The sequence below is a fragment of the Echiichthys vipera genome, assembly GCF_963691815.1.
Source record: "Echiichthys vipera genome assembly, chromosome: 10".
Classification (NCBI taxonomy): Eukaryota; Metazoa; Chordata; class Actinopteri; order Perciformes; family Trachinidae; genus Echiichthys; species Echiichthys vipera.
Genome location: NC_139835.1, coordinates 23,483,636 through 23,500,970, shown reverse-complemented (window position 1 = coordinate 23,500,970; position 17,335 = coordinate 23,483,636). Strand labels below are relative to the sequence as shown.

The 17,335-nt window shown below is 39.7% G+C and overlaps 1 protein-coding gene across 15 annotated transcripts in view; it reads right to left on the bottom strand.

Annotated features, from left to right (window-relative positions):
* Positions 1 to 13,582, bottom strand: part of mycbp2 (MYC binding protein 2) — a 62,048-nt gene extending 48,466 nt beyond the window's left edge. For all 15 annotated transcript variants that reach the window (XM_083921612.1, XM_083921624.1, XM_083921615.1 and 12 more), the window contains exons 1-6: positions 12,899 to 13,582; positions 10,574 to 10,649; positions 5,293 to 5,508; positions 2,899 to 3,052; positions 2,505 to 2,701; positions 509 to 751 (exon numbers count right to left, since the gene is read on the bottom strand). In XM_083921612.1, coding sequence (XP_083777738.1) covers positions 509 to 751; positions 2,505 to 2,701; positions 2,899 to 3,052; positions 5,293 to 5,508; positions 10,574 to 10,649; positions 12,899 to 13,179 — 1,167 coding nt within the window. In that variant the 5' untranslated portion in view covers positions 13,180 to 13,582. The remainder of the gene's footprint in view (positions 1 to 508; positions 752 to 2,504; positions 2,702 to 2,898; positions 3,053 to 5,292; positions 5,509 to 10,573; positions 10,650 to 12,898) is intronic.
* Positions 13,583 to 17,335: the final 3,753 nt, after the last annotated feature.

The following is a 17,335-nucleotide window of genomic DNA, read 5'->3' as shown; positions in this document are numbered from 1 at the left end:
CTGTAGACAACCACAAACACTGGCATTTACTGTTGGCAGAAACGCACACAAAAACTGCTTAATTTAAGTCATCAACCAACCAATGAATACAAACACACTGTCACTGTAAAAACAGTTCAAAAGCACCAGAAACTACATGCTCCAAAATGTCCAAAAAGTTGAATCAATACCTCTCTAAGACAGTTTTAACAAAAACTGAACACTATTCTTCATAAAAGATTTATTTCAGGACTGCTTTGGACTGCATTAGTTTAAGCGTTGTGTACCTAATAAACTGTGAGCTGAAAGTATACATATATGCCCTTTGCTGTCCTGTGAAAACGCGCATATCTCGCAGCCCTTCTTATAGATTTGTGAAAGTGCACTTCTAAATAATCCAGTTACATCGTTTATTTATCTTTAGAATCAAGAGAGTACACATAAAGTCATCTAAATCAACAAATTTGTGATAAAGATATGTGATTATCACTTGACACAGTCACATCATGCAGCTTTGACTGTTACATACCCTGACAGTGCCACTGTATCCAGAGCCCACTTTGTAGAGTCCATCCTTGCAGAGTAAGTACAGAAAGGAGCCATCAGTCTGTAGAAGACAGCGCTCATCTTCATCAATGGCCACCTCTTTCAGGATCCACTTATTCATCAGGGCTGCGCGTTTGATGCCATTCCCAAACCAATCCTGGATTTGAATCTTTCCTACCAGGACAGCCTGTACACTCCTCTGTAAGGCGTTCAGTATGGTGGGAACCTGGTGAGATTTAAGAGGACAGGGATGATGGTGATGAAAATGAGCAGAGCCGCAGACCTCTAATGTGACATAATGGGGTGTATGCTACGGTACATTCTCATTTTACCTGAATGCCTTTTCACACGCACATGTCTACACATTTCTTACCATTTCTCATTTCTCACTACTAAATACAAATAAACATAAACACACAGCATATAAACCCAAACAGCCTGCCAGCCATTGTGATGATTCATAGTCCAGTCAATGCAGATGACGAATCAGGAAAATCTGTGGGGGATAAATGTGTGGGAGGCTAAAGGTCTCTCTGCAGCCTTGGCCTATTGTAGTAATTTTATCTGTATGCAGGTAAAGGTGAAACATTTTTATGGTCAAAAAGTCTTCCCACAAAAATGTAATGTTTAGTGCTTTCTGGGGTAAATAACCCCCGCATATTGGCACGCAGTTTTGACAGAAAGCAGAAGACTTTAAAAAAACTCGGAGTAAACAAAACAGAGACGAGAGAGTGGACAAGCTAGAAATCGAAGGCAACAGAAGACTGGCTAATTGGCATATAAATTCCGGCATGGTAGAGTCAGAGTGGGTTGACATTTTCCAAAATTCAATTTGTGCAGTCCAGACTGGGCCCTGAGTCTCTCTGCTCAAATAAATGGCAGAGCCAGAGGTTACTTTATCCTTCCACAATGCACTTTAGTGCAAAGCATTTCTACTAATCTGAAGGAAACGCTTGAAAAGAAAGATGTACAGAGATGTACACATGTTTTTGTTATGTTTAAACCACCTCCACAGGAAATAACAACTCATCTTCAAGCTTGTGATCATCAGATACAGGCAGAGGAACTCCTGAAATTCCTCTATTGAGGTAAAGATGTCTGCTCAACTTAAAATAGTGATCTTGGAGCTTTAGTGGTCATATAACGTCGCTTGTTCAATTGTGACTTTGGGACCTTTGGTACATGTAGACTACTCTTTTACACTGGACACTCTCACTTCTCTTTATACTGGACAGTTAGACGTTAATTTGGTTGCCTTTTTTGCAGCCTGGACCGTGAATTCAGACAGGCCAAGGTATATTGTCGGCCTGATTTAGCATCCTAATGTGACGGCTCGGACCGCACACATATTGGCAGCTCAATCGGCGGCCATCATGTCAACCACGACAGCCGAATATCAAATCGTAAATTCACAGATCAAAGGGACGGTGAAAGATGGGATTCTTTACAAAAAGGTGGCCGAGGAAATTTGCCAACATGGCTTTTGTAGGGAGAAGAAAGTGATCAGCAAATTAAAGAACTTTAGAAAAAGTTTCAACAAGGTCAGTGACTACAATAACAGGAGTGGCGGAGGAAGGCTGGACTGGGAGCATTTTGAAAGCAATTTGGCGGTCAAGCCACACCGCCAAACCTCAAAATCTCCAGGACAGTTTGGACATTACAACCGCTGACTCTCCCGCATACAACAACTCAGATGAGACTGCTGTCGATGAGGAAAGGGATGGGAATTTGTGCTTCACATCACATTACATGTGTATGCCTATCCCAGAAAGCTGTCTTTTGGGAAAAGAGGAATATTATGCCTCGGTTTCACATAGACAGGACAGTAATTTGCACTGTTTGGTCAGACTGACTCATACATACTGTATCTTCTTTCATCGTGAGGTTTTCATATGAATGCCACAGAAGGAAAATAAAGATGAAGAACACAGACAATTGTGAAAAATGCCAAACGCAATTTATTGAAATTGATTATTTACCTGTATCGTTTGGCAGGCATGGCTGCCGTTGTTGGTGAGAATGGCAGAGACCGCCTGCAGGATTTTGCCAGTGTCTCCCCAAGCGACCACCAGACTGAAGAGGCAGGCGCAAGACAGAGCAGTGATGGCCTGTCCCGTCGGGTCGTTGGGCCCTGTGCTCCGGACAGTGGTCTCCAACAACAACTGAAAGAGAGACTCTGAGGAAACGCACAAGTGGTTGGCAGGTTAGACATTTGTAAAAAGAGGAAAATGGAAGTGCTGTGTATAAATCAGGCTTCATAAAATATTAGAAACAAATTCCAAACAGCTTCACAATTATTTATTTATAATTCACAATATATGCAGTAGATTGTACAAATGCACCTTATAAATGTGCAAATTCTTTTTGCCTTACCGAGCACATCCGGAGGCTCAGTCTGAAAGCCCTCAGGCTGTTGTCCCTGCAGCATGTCCAACAAGGCCTGCAGGCTACGCAGGCACAGTGAGGGGTGAGAGAACCGAGTCTCTTTTATCAGCTCAAATACCCCACACAGGCCGATGCCAATGATCTGCGCACACACCAAAAGAAGCATGTTTCTGTGAGCTAATGAACACCATGATGTCATGTCACATCCCTGTGATGACATTTTATAAAGCAAATGAATATCCATAATAATATCCATATATCTCACTTTCTGTCAACTCTTTGGGTTCACACTTACCTTCTTACTAGTGTTGTTATTTTAAATAAGTGTTCTTAATAAAACAGAACTGATAAAAAAGAGGCAGAGAGTGGATGTTTTCTTGTAATAGCATGACATCATCTTACAATAAAGAAAACAACCTAAATTTAGCAGGATGCTCACAGTACGTACATTTACTACCGCTGACCAACATCCATCCGCTATTAACATTTCGTATAATGAGAGAGCCACAGGAAAAGAAAGACTGGCAACGGAGTTTGGACTAGAAAAGGATGTCATCCTCTCTCTCAGTATGGCAGGTTAATGAATCAAATTAAGCTCCAATGTTCCCTCCCTTCTCAGTGAAGAACTTGTTTTGTAACAGTAACATAAAAGCTCAGCATCAGTAAATAACTAACAAAAAACAAATACGATAATGCCAATTGGAAAATATAACAACACAATACTGTACACCAAAAACTGAGTGGAAAAGGATTAACAGATACATTTATGAAACTGACATTACACTTCATTAAGGCTTACATCACTGACACACACAAACACAAAGATTCTTAACATATGACTTGAAATCAAGACTATTTAGTAAGTCAGTATTCTATTTAATTTGTCTGTTGTCAGTTTATAATGACGACTGAAAGTTAAACATATCCATCTCTGACATTCCTGTATTTGCCTGCTAACAAACATGTACAGTTTGGACACAACACAAGTTGAAATCAACAGACTATTCTCTAAACAGACACACACATTGTTCAATTACTGTGCTGTCACACTATAGGAAGGTTTGTCCTGTTGGAATGAGCATTTTGAGAGTTGCAGGTTATGAACACATAGCGAATGATAGATAAAGAAATGTGGGGCATAATTCAGGCATCTTTTGTTGTACAATTGCTCATTTAGGTAGCCCCTGCTGCCTGCCTTGGATGACCAACAAGTGACTCATCAGATTTGTAATTGTTACTGTGGTACTGTTGCCTCACGAGACCACCAAAATCTCGCAAGCCCCATTGTATTTTACTTGCAGATCAGTCTGGTAACCTGCGCCGGAGAATATTTAGAGCCGTTTGCCAAGCGAACGTCCAATTAGCGTTGGTTTTGAGGCGAGTTTAAGTGTGGCGCAAATCAGAGAGCATTCCTTCTTTGAAAGGAGAGCAAAAAACGGCACTGGCTGCTTTTCTCAGATGTTTCTCTTGGATCCTCCTGTTGGAATATGGACCAGGCACATGAAATTGTGCCTTTTATCGGTAAATTTGTGTTACACAAACGGCAAATATCCTTTACCAGCACGTTGTTTAGTTTCTGAGCTTTGTCTCGACGCTCTGTTAGTACGTCATATGCTTCTTTTTTCTGATTGGTTAATTTGGCCCGTCGATCATCAACATAAGTGGTGAAAGACAGATGGTTTATGAAATCAGCAACCAGTATTTTCACCCCTTCCCAAAGGATCTCCAAACGACAGTTCCCAGATGGATATGATGAGCAAATGCGAATCATGCGAATCAATCCATCTGGCGGAGTCAGGTTAGTTACCCTTTCACACATCACCTCTCAGATGCTTTGGTGTGTCTGTTGAGCATGTCTTGCTTGTTTCTTTGAATTTCTGCCGTCAAAGGGAACAGCAATAACCCCGTTTACTTACTGGGAAATACGGCATTCAGAAAGTCCAGGTGACATTTTAGCAACACCTAACTTGAGCACAGCTTAAGCACTTGAGTTAACTAATATAAATAGTTATGTTACCATTCATATAGACAGATAATTAGAAAATTATTGTAATTACAGATCAAATATTTAATTTTGTCCCCAGGTAGGAGCAATAGTTTACATTTCAAATGAGAACTGACAGCCCTGATACTGAGTAAGAAAGATAAACAGGCAGGCAAACAGAGCAGAAGAGGGAGTTGGGGAAACAGAGCAGAGGCTGTAATCCTCACAGGAAGGATGACTCCAATTACCACAACAATAAAGAGGATGAGCCCTACATACAAGCCCAGGGAGATAAAGTATTGGTGTATCCCTAAGATAAAGGGCACAGGCTGGCTCTCCTCTTGGTATCTAGCACCGCTACCACCACATTAACAGCCAATGATGCCCACTGCTTATACCTTTGGCAGCTTCACGGCTGGCTCGCGGTACTCTTCTTCCTCCTCACTGTCTGAGTCGCCGCTCTGCACTGAGCTCCTGGAGGCCAGCACGAGGGAGGCCTCTCTCTGCTGCCAGTCCAGCACACAGTGCCGCACGTTGCAGTAGACATTGAATGCAGATGGGTTGCTGTGTAGCTTGATGTCCGGCACGCAGAGGGCTCCATCTAGACTATCAGCCTGTAAAAAAAACAGATTGGAGTGGGTCAGCAAGTATGATATAAGTTGGTGGGATAAGCTATTTAGCACACTCATTAATGACAGCAATTAAGCATTTCTAATTGTAAAAGAGTTAGTCGGTTTTGTGTTTACATATGTAGTTTGCTTCCCTTGGACCTTACTTTAAACCTTAACATCTTTGCATAGTATTGTACATACTACTCCCAAAAATATTTTTAAATTCTGCAAACCTGTGTATTTTGTTTGTTTTTATTGTTTATTTATTTGCTTTTTGCTTACTGCCCTTTTGTGAAAAGAAAATCATCATCAAAGAAATTGTAGTATTGAAATTCTGTTATTATAAATCCCTTTTATTACATTTAAAAAGATAGTAAAAACAAAGTGGCTGTGTAATGCCTTGCAGACAAAAGTAGTGGCTGTACAGTATACCGAGGGTACAATAGATCTTCTCTCTTGGGAGCTGATCATTCTTTGTACAAAGCATGGGCTTTAGCTTTTAGAACATGGGTTATAACATTATAACAGTTTTAATTTGATAATTTTAAGTCTCTGGACTGTACATGACTCATGCAGTTGCATAAAAAGCAATTTAGCAATCTACTAATGACACGCCTAACCGAAGCAAGTGCCTACTGACCACAATAAGGGGGGTCATTTCTCATCTGCCTTTACAAAGAAAGTAACATGTGAGAATTCCTCAGAGGCAAAGGTTCCTCAACCTAAGGGACTCTGGGCAGATGTTAGCTGTGACATTTGACTTAAAGTTTCATAACTACAATAGGTTTGGAGTGTGAAAAGCTCTGTTGAGCACAGTTAGTCTTATGTCTCTTAGGGTTACGCCATCATGTGTAGTCAGTGAATTATTTCTGTCATGAAATTACTTCTTAGTTTGCTTTGACTTCGGAGGAAACTACCTTTTTTTTTACACACTGGGCATGTTTACGCAATTCAAGATCACCTCAACATAGCTTTCACTGTTATAAAATGGCTTAGCCAACATTTTACATAACTCATGTTTGCATTGGTTGTGTTCAAGTTAAACTTAAACTAAATCAAATTGTACCAAAGTTTAAAAATATATTTACTACAAAACCAGAAGAAATCCAATCCAAATGTTTCTATGAAGCACATTTAAAAACAACCGCAGTTACCCAAAGTGCTCGCAAGAGCATAAGTGCAATAAGATGAAAATATAACATTAGGCAGAAGAATGACAACCGATAAATTAGCATGGCAAATTTTAGCAAATCTTCAGCTATCTATAGAGATTTCTCCTCCAATTTTATTGCGGTTGTTCTTCATCTAAATTGAGGGTCAGGGGGATAGAGGCTTTATCATTTGGCACAGACTGTAAACAACAAACACAAATACTTTAAATTCAAATTTGGGGTATCTAGTTCCATCACTACAAGCAACCCTTCTCACATTATAATACCATTTTGATACATTGTTATTATAAAATATCTCTTATAGCCGCTTTAATGGTCATTTTCAGGGGGGGGGGGGGTTTAATTAGTGGTGCTGTTGGATTGTATTCCTTTATGTTTTTAATATTGAGTCTAAAATCATTGATATAAATGAGGTAGACAAGCCGAAGGGGAAGATTTACAATAAAATCACTTACATCCAAACAGTCATAATGATCAGAGAAACTACACTCCGCAGAGAAACTTGCTAAAGCATATAATTAACAAGCTTTCTCCATCCCACCAAGCAAGGCATTTTTAACTACAGTCCTGTGAGGCAACCTCCAGAGAATCATATTGATTGCCTCTCTTGCAGTGTTGCGCTTTTGGCATCCCAATTTCAGAGGGTGATGTCATCTATTTAGGTAGAAAGGTCGTTCATTCCCAGTTCATACCAGTGTGGAGGATATTAGCTCTCCTCTCATCTAACAGTACTACTTCTCTCCCCTGCCATGCTGCTGGAGAAGCATTTTCAACTTGACAGGATTCACAAAGGAGCACTTTGCCTGAAAAGAGCATTTCAAATGATTTAAAATCTAGAGATGCTGCACTAACTCAAACCCATAAAGCAAGAAACAGAAAATGGGGTTCTTGGGACAGAGACCAAAATACTGCATAGTGTTTTTTGGCCATATAAACGAAGAGGGTCCACACTAAGATTCTGGAGGTTGATTTGTCGAACGTCTTTCTGCATGCAATATTCTTGTTGTGTCCATTATTTAGAAGCATTTAAACAAAAGTCCTAAATTGATAGTTCCCTTTATTTAACCTGATATGCATGCGATTAAATTGTCTGTTTTTTTAAACCTGAACAAATGATCAGAAGCTTGTCATTGAAAGTGACACCTTCAAGCTATGCTGTGATACACATAAGCAGAGGCATACACAATAGAGCACAATGATGTTTTGTGGCTTATCCTCACTTTGGAATTGCACCAGCCCATAACCCAAACATGCTGCTCATTTGATGGGTTCTTTTGTGTTTCTGTCTGCACTTCCCTGATGATTTAATGGCCATCTAAAAGCTTTGGAGAAGGCTGGTATAGAGTCCCTGACCGCACTTAGACGGCTACACATTTCAGACTTGATGGAAAAAGAAGACGACAAGGGATGTCTTCCAAAGCAAAAGCTCAGGCCCAGTGATTGTTAGTTTGCGCCGTGTCAGATGAGTGAATTAATATGCAATCTATCAACGAGAGATTAATATTAATATTATTAAAAGTCATCCAATAATCACTTGTGGAAAGACTATGGCTGTATTTACTCAGACTCAACCTTTGACTGCACAACATTACCTCCAGTCCACATTTCTACCCATGCAAATGGCTGCCATCTTTGTTTGAATTATTGCTCTTTTATTAATAAAAAAGTGTTTATTTTATTTGACTACTCGATGGAATAATCGTCAGGGTGGTAGCTGGGCATATGAGACGTCCGTTCAACACGAGCATCCCATACTAGCTGTCAGGTTAGATATTTATATTTTCTTTTAATCAAGACCACAAACTTTTTCTAACTCATTTTAGGTGCCCAACCTTCCCCAGCACTAATATTATTGGAATAACCAGCAGAAAAAATGTAGTTTGCAGATCCAACAATAAGAATATTCTGATACAGTAAAGAGATTAGAATTGTATGATACAGTGAAGAGATATTTCTTCTTCCCTATATTAAATTTACTCTAAAATGTATCTTGCTAATGCAGAATAGTTACATTTGAATGTAGTTTGTAGGGGATCCTGTCAATTGTATTTCACTGTTTTGTATGTTAAAGAGCATACTGTATGATAAATGTAGCTGACACACATATTCATGTAAACATTTAATGACTTTCCGTTATTATTTCCAGTAAGGCAATTTAAAAGTATACAAAGGGTAAAGAAACACACACTCCTACTTCCTGAATGAAAAGTACATAAAAGTGTTAAGTGCTTAGTAACAGCAGTGCTACATGCTAGGTACATTAGTTCGTGGTGGGGGTAAGGGTGAGTGTTTCCCACAATTCAAAGAGATCAATGTCTCATGCTAGGATGACATCTGCATGAATGACTAATTTATTAAGTATTCATTGGTAACATGTACCACTGCTTATGTAATTATAATTATAGTTTTTGAAAAAGGCATGTGACACATCTGCTTGTACACAAGACGTAACGTCATCCTCTTCGTTAGGATGATAAGCGTTTAAGCTCTGTCAATTGTTCTGCCCTCATTTTCACATGTTTATAAGCACAGAAGGAGACAAAGGAGGAGAAGAGGCTCTTTCAAGCCACTCTCTTGTCTGACTATGCCAGTGTAAGAGGTGTGACAGAGCAAGAGTGAGCACAACATATACAAATACAGCGTGACGGCCTGTGGAACTACCCGTGTTTTTATGCCTGCCTGCCTGCAAGCCTTGTCCATTCTTTGCCTCTATGGGAAATCTTCTGCTGTTCCAGGACATCAACTCACCGAACAAGTCAACCTGAAGGAAACTCAACTGACTAGCCCACTCTAGGTTGAAACTACTGTCTGGTAAAGTTTTGAGGTAAAAGATGACAAAGCTGTAGAGCCCTCCATCCTTCTCTGCTGCTATCACATTAATCTCTATTGCCTTTGCCTGCCAAGTAGCTGGAAAAAAAACAGTGTAATAAAATTGAATCCAAACACTAGATAAAAATATAGTAACCGTAATACAGACCAACCACAGCGCAGCCATTACCTCTTTCTCAGAGAAAAATCTCAAGGAAATAAGTCAATATAATTTGAGTGGATTATATTTGTTGTCATAATTTGAAGATCAACTAGTTATTTGTGCTGCCCATGCAAAGTCTCCTGTACATCCGAAGATCAAAACACAACCCCATCCGCTGATACAGACATGGTGCCCTTTTTGGACGAAGGAGATGGAGGCAGGCAACTGTTGCCGTGGAGATGTGGAACACATTAGGTCGCTCGGCAACAGGCCATCATGCACAAGCTAGAGCCACTCCCATGTGTCTCACATTCTGCCGATCCACCTCTCCAGCTTCATGTGTGGATGGGCTTCCTGGCACCTGACCAGCCACAACCAATGACAATGTTTCTGCCTTCAGGATTTCAGAGAATCTAACCTTATCTTTAATCTGATTCTCAATCTGTTCATTTAATTCAGTAGAGAGTCCAGCCAGCTGTCAGGATTCATCAGTGAATACCTGAGGCTGCGACAGCTGTAAATTAAAACTGTCAGTCATGTTGTTTTTAGAACTATAAAGAGAAAATGCAAAATACTACATGTAGGTATTTAATTAAAAGGCCTTAAGTCGTAGTGAGAATGTTAGGCATGACTATGCCAGACTGATAATATTGCACCTATTCGTGATTTAGCACTGCAACGATTGACACGGTGCAGTGTTGTGTATTTATTGAGAAGCAAAAACAATGTGGGTTACTTTTTAAATATTGTAATGGTTTAAAAACAGCCATTCTACAATTTAGCCTTTATATATATATACTGTATATATATATATATATATATATATATATATATATATATATATATATACACAGCAATTGTAGCATTACATAGAAAAACACATGTAATATGGTGTAAAAATGTTAGTAAATCATGCACGTCTTACCTTTGTTCTTGATTTAACTTTTGACTTGACCTTCTGTCGCCTTTTCAGTTTCTTCTTACTTAAAGCCTTCTTTCCCCTGAAAGTACACAGTGATCGATCAGTATTTCAAAATATACAGTGTGCTTAGGCACTCAAACACAAAGCATTACATTTAAGACATTTTTATTTCACCTATATTGTAAATACGATGGTGATGTGAGGAGAAAAAAACAAAAACAAACCATTCATCCTTTCATTTGTTTATAATGGCTGGTTTAATGGTAATCTCACTTGCACTTTCAACCTACATATTATGCAGCTGGCAAAGTCCATGTCCTTGTGCAGTAATATTCTTCTCAACTATCAGTTATGTGTAGAAGGTGCCACATGCTCGATGTTACTCATCTTGACGTTGACAAGGCACCAACTCAAGCGATGTTTGGTTTTGCGAAATTTCCTTTTAGATGAAATCCGTATTTAGCATTGCCTTTTTAAAATGCATTTCACTTACAAATCAGGCTGCCAATGACAAGTGCTAGGGACCAAAAATAGATTTGCTACTAAAAAAAGAAAGGCAGTGTATAAAATAGTAATCATTATCACTCACTATACAATCAGCTGGTTTTAAATGTGTTGTTAGAATAATTCTGTACACATCTTACTTGAAAAGATTATTTTTTGCTTTTTGTTTCACTACTGCTCTGTACAGTTCTGTGGATATACTGTCAGGGTTTGATTAAAAAGATGTAAAGCTGAATTATATTACTCGAGAGGACAACTGAATATTGATTTCAAACCATATAACGTCATCATACAAATATAGCTTCAAATTCTGCAACGCTTCGAGCGCACAGTGACCGGCTGGGTTACTCTAACTCATCAAAATAGCAAAAAAAAACAACAAGGCTGACAAGAAAAGTCTATCTGTTGGTTTACAGTAGTACGTAAATATCAACAAGAGAAAGGGCTAACTGTTCCCTAAAGCTTAAAGCGGATCCTTTCCCATCTTTGTATTGAAACTGTTGCACAATAATTTCCCTCTGGATAAATAAAGCTTCTTGAAATCTTGAATCTTAAATATATCTCTCTGAGTACATTCTGCATCTTAAAGCAACGTGTTTCACAATCAGATAAACAAAGAAGGATCGGCGTCACATAAGATGGTAGTTCAAAATAACATTATTGACAGGTTGAAACACTGAATTGTTTTCTTCTTGCTCATTTGTACAGATCTATGAATTCAGGAGTTGATTATGGTTGGTAAACAGTGTAATGTTAAGACACGCCAACAGTATACTGATTGATGTTTAAAGCAGGTATTGTACATAGGGAGGGGTGTTTGAATAACAATTCAGTTTGTGAGGGAGGATGCTGCAATGATCCTGCTACTCAGTCTACAACCTGACTGACTGACTGACGTAATGACGTGACTGTATTACCCGCATATGCCAGAAAAACAAATGAATTCATCCACCTTCCAGCACATCCTCACCCATGTACACGTCTAACGTTTTAGGCTATCTTTGTGTTTTGGATCTAATATGCTATATTTATTATGAGTTGAAATGTTTGTTTAAATCATTGTCAGTTCCAGGTTTCTTGAAAGATGAATTGCTGGGGTTAACATTATTAAGATAACCTGGGGAAAGGGCTGATGATGCTCCTCAACGTCTGCCCAAACAGTGACGTCAGTTGGGCCTAGCTATATACACACACACACACACACACAGCTCACTGTTGCTAAGTTACATCAAATTATATAATGATAAAGTAACGTAAAATATGGTGACACCGCGAGCAGTGACTGTTTAAAAGTGTTAAACAAAAACAAAGAAATACTAATTTGGTACACTAGCTTGTTTACGTTTATGGCTCAAAACAAATTGCTGTCATGACAGTTAGCTTTGTTTTTGGATAGAATAAGACAGATAGGGGTACATTTAACTAGGTGCCGTGGGTCAAGTGGGTAGCGGTTTTATTTGTGTCGATGTTTACGTAAAAAAACAATGTCCAGGTCAAACCGCTCGCGAGCAAAAGGGTGAACCAACGGTTAGCTTTTAGCTTAGCTCCGATAAAGCTAGGGAAGTCAAACTGCTAACTAGCCGCTTCAAGAGGCTGCACCCAATTTATAAAGCTACTGGTACATAGTTGGCTTTTTTAAAAAACATGACTTAACGTTGTATGAGAAATTACCGACCAACCCAAAAGCCGTAAATAACATTACTAGGTGTAGCTTGTGTTAACTTGACGTAACGGTCACTGCTAAGCAAAGGGTTAATGTTAGCTTAGCTCAGTTAGCTCCACAGATGACAGACCAGCGATATCTGTATTTTTCTAGTCACTCACCTTCCTTGATTTATCCCTTGCTCTTTATCGTTGATAGCGGTGGTGTAAATCCGTCTGTATCTTTCGGCCAGAGCTCGCCCTGAGAGTAAAAGCTGGTACCGAGTCCGACAATCCGACTGGGCTCCGGGTGTCGGACATGAACCCATCCCCGAACCGATGGTGGAGAGCTCGGCTCCTGCTCCAGAAATGACCCTGACACCCAGCCCCATGGACGGCGATGAGGAGGGCAGAATCCCTCCACCACCACCGGCGGCGGCCGCTGCCGCAGCAGCACACATCATCGTTTTGGAGAACAATGCATATATCACACAAAAGATATCACAGCTAGATAATATCTAGCCATCAGATGCAATCCACTTGTCATTAAATCCGCCAAATGTCACATTATTTGTCCGCTGCAAGTTGCAGAAATACCACAATTAGCATCCACGGTCCCCAGTTATTATAAGCGCAAATTGTAGCCAATCCTACGGTCTTCCGATCCCCGGCCACAGCGTCAACACGGTGCTTGTCTTGTCTCCCGAAGATATATATATTCTCAAGCCATAACTGCTTTTCTCTTAAAATAGGAGGAAACGGAAGCGTTAATTTCTAAAAACTGCTTGGTCGTGTTTCGGTTTCATTCGTTCCTTGAATATTTCTTGACCCCAGAGAGGCAGCACCCTCAGTTGGGCTGCCATCTTAGCTCCATCATCCCTCCCCTCCCTGGCTGAGCGTTGCGTCGATAGCATGCCGGGATATTTTCATACGTCTCCGGGCGATGCTATCATTGATTTACTTGAACAATCATCTCCTTATTTATTTACATATATACATAGATATACATATGTATATATCTATATATACATATGTATATATGTATATATAGATATAGATATATAGATATGTTTATATGTAAATAAATAAGGAGATAATTGTATAATATATATATTTATATATAGAGAGATATTTAGATAAAGATATAGATATTTCTTATTTTAACAAATTTACAATCGTTGAAGTGAAATATATCATGATTGATAGAAGATAGATGTGCAGATGTGAAAGCTGGACATTTAATTTGAAGAGGTACATCCAGGGCCCCTCCCAGTTTGATCTAAAATTGGTACACTGAGATACTTTAAAAAAATGATTCAATGCCATGTTGTTTTCAAAAAACCCTAAAGCTCCGTTCTGGTCTTTAAAAGCTGTGTTGCATCTTGTTAAGACTGCTTTGACTTCATACCTTATAATTTCTAATCTGATATTACCATTTACAATCCATTTACTACTGTTCCATAAATAGCAGCTGGGACCATGTTTACTGTTAGTTTTGTACTTCCCTCTACAGTGACTACTGTTTGAAATGTTGCCCTTTGATATCAGACTTGCCTTCTCAAACACCTCATTAGTTTGCACAAGGACTGCAGCCACCCTTTGATTAAATCTTAGTAGTATCCTACAGCGGTCTCCTTCACTGAGCAGGCCCCAACTAAGGCCTACATAGCTTTATCTACCTACAGCAAAGGATGCAAATACACCTTTTATGAATATGATGTTGCCTTGGTAAGAAAGCAGATGTGTGTTTATGTTGGAAAATCAAATTGCATGGCAATACATAAGTACCTCAGTAACTTAACATGCACATTATGATAATAGTTATATTTCGTTTTCACCTTCTGACAGGAAGGTGACGAGGAGGAGCAGGAATACTACAGTAGGGAAAACTGTTGGAAAATCTGTCCGTATGGCAGTAAAGTGCGAAACACACTACAATGCAAAGGTGGACACAGCAAACAGGTGCAGGGGGCGCATATTTTCACAGAAATGCACATAATGTCACAGACTGAACATGACGCCTATTTAGCAAGTACATATGCAGGTACATTGTACTAAATCTTCCTAATGTCAAAGTTAAATTGAATGGCATCTATTTCTAAAGGTGGTATAGATGCACTGTAGGCCTAACATGGACATGCACCTTTATTGAGAGAGAGGTAGGGTGAAATAGAGAGAGAGATTTACACAGGCTCTGCTTTATTGGCTGCCAGGCATAGCAGTAGCCCAATGACAGGAGAGGGGTTGGTCCAGTCTCTTCTCATAGCAACTCAGGAAGCATTGAGAGATTATCATGCAGTAGTGCCAGCATGTATCAGTGATGACAACTGGCTCTTAACAGAATATTGGGATTGCAGTATGAAATATTCAAAGTGAAAAGCAGCTCCGTTGATCACAAGCTGCTGACATTTGTTTGTTGTGGTCTTTACGTATAAGGTCATAAAAAGATGTGGCACTGAATTGTGTAGCTTGAAGATGCAGCAAGCCACATCCAGAGGCTGCTCAGTTAACCCCTGGTTGTCTCAGTTCTGTCCTGTTAGGACAAATGAAGGGAGGAGGGGTGGGATATCTAGGCCAAGATGGTGCCATAGGTCAGGCAAGAGTGTCACAAAGATGAGATGAGCGGGCCGAGATGAAATCCAGTGGGTATGCACACACATTCAGGAAGTGGGGCTGTAAGTCCAGATCAGCTAGGTTGCTGGAATGAGAAAGTGTCAGTCATCATTTGTTCTGACACACTACCTCTTAATGTGCTTCATTTCAGAAATATTGTCATGATAAATTCCATTAGGGCAGAATTATTGAGTCAAATGTTGTTTTTTGTTGTGGCTTCACTTTCTCATAGCCACCATAAAACAACAGGTTGCACTCATTTCTGCCTTGACTGTGTGTACAATTATCAGGACGGGTATTGCCTTGGGCAACTGGTTATATTTATCTATTTTAATGGAGTTGCACAACCAGCATTGTCGTTTCCATAGATCTAGCACCACCCAGTGCTTGTTATTCCCACTTGAATTAATGCATCCATAAAGAGGTGTTGGATATTATCGTTGACTGTAGGTTTTCATTTTAGGAAATTCCAGCTTTTACTTGTTGACAGCAATACCAAAATTCTAAATTTGAGCCTGCTTGTATTTATTTTGTCATTTAAAGTTCATTTCTATGTCTTTGGCTGAGCAGTTTGTGAGCTCATATGAAGTGAACATGAACACTAATTATTTAGTGTGTTTCCTTTAAAAAAGGAATTTCCACCCATTCATTCAGGGGGGAGTTACACGGAGAGCACTGTTCTCTTTTTCAGGAACTCCACGATCACATACACGCATTTACACATTCACACCTGGAAGCTGTCCAATACAACCATAGTCTGATCTGGTGGCCACTAAGCAGCTCAGTCTGAGTTAAGTGCTCAAGGGCACCTTGTAGTGATAATGAGAAAGGGGCAACTTTCTTCACCCAATCCCCTGCCGGTCCAGGAGATTGAACCGTCACAAGCACGCTACTCTAACCTTTAGGTAGCCACTGCTCCGGAAAAAATGTGATATTCAATTGTGCTTTTTCATACAGATATGTCATTCTATTAATATTTTGTCTCAGCCATTTGACATTTACCCTTGTTTGATCTAGTTGGCATTCCTTTCGTGCTGTCATTGTGACTAGGAGGGGTTCACCTCAGTATCAAGTTGTCACACCCCTGCATGCTATGCACCTTTCATACCTTTGATCATTCCAAAGGCGGCACTCCCTATAATGAAGTTGATATGTCACAGACCATATGACATTTGTAGTTGGAGTCGCATAGTTAAAGATTTGGACTTAACTGTCATAAAGCAACTCATGTAGCTAACTCTCCTTTGGATGGCACTACTAAATACTTATACATGATATTATATACCATTTAGTTTCATTCACTTTATCCATGTTTACAGCTTCAGTGAGACTGGGCATCAGTTGTGTAGTATCATGTACATGTCTTGTTACAAGCTGGTATGGAATGCTGGTATTGTTTTCACTACTGCAGCAGGGACTAACATGGTTTTGCGTATTTTCTGTCTGTCTGACTGTCTGGGGAAAGATACAGTCACAAAACTTTACAGGTGTGTATTTGAGATCGGGGCAAAGTTTGAAAATAGGTGTGATCCGAGCAAGGGGATCACCTAGTAAACAAGGGTCCCCCCACTTTATGACCTTGGCCCAATAAGTGTGCAAGATGCAGTCACAAAACTTTACAGGTTTTAGTCGAGATAAAAATGAAGGCGAGTTCATAGACTGGTGTTGTCTGAGGAAGGGCACCGGAAGTAGTGGGGTAGGAAATGTGGAAGGGGCCATCGCCCCACCACTTTAAGCGTCTGGCCCGATTTGTTGCGGCTGATGTGACACCATCACAAAATGGTCTCTAGTTACCTTTGTGACTGGACTGTGAAGGTGCTTCACTTATCAGACTTTATCGAGTGATTATCAATCTTATAACCTGAAACAGAAAATTTAATTGAAAACATGTACCTTCCAGTACTTTTTATTAGCATACATGTGTAAAGGTATATTAATACACAGTCATAAAGCAGAGTAGTGCTTTGGATTGGCCTGTTTTTTCTCATTTTAAGTACAAAGTGGCAA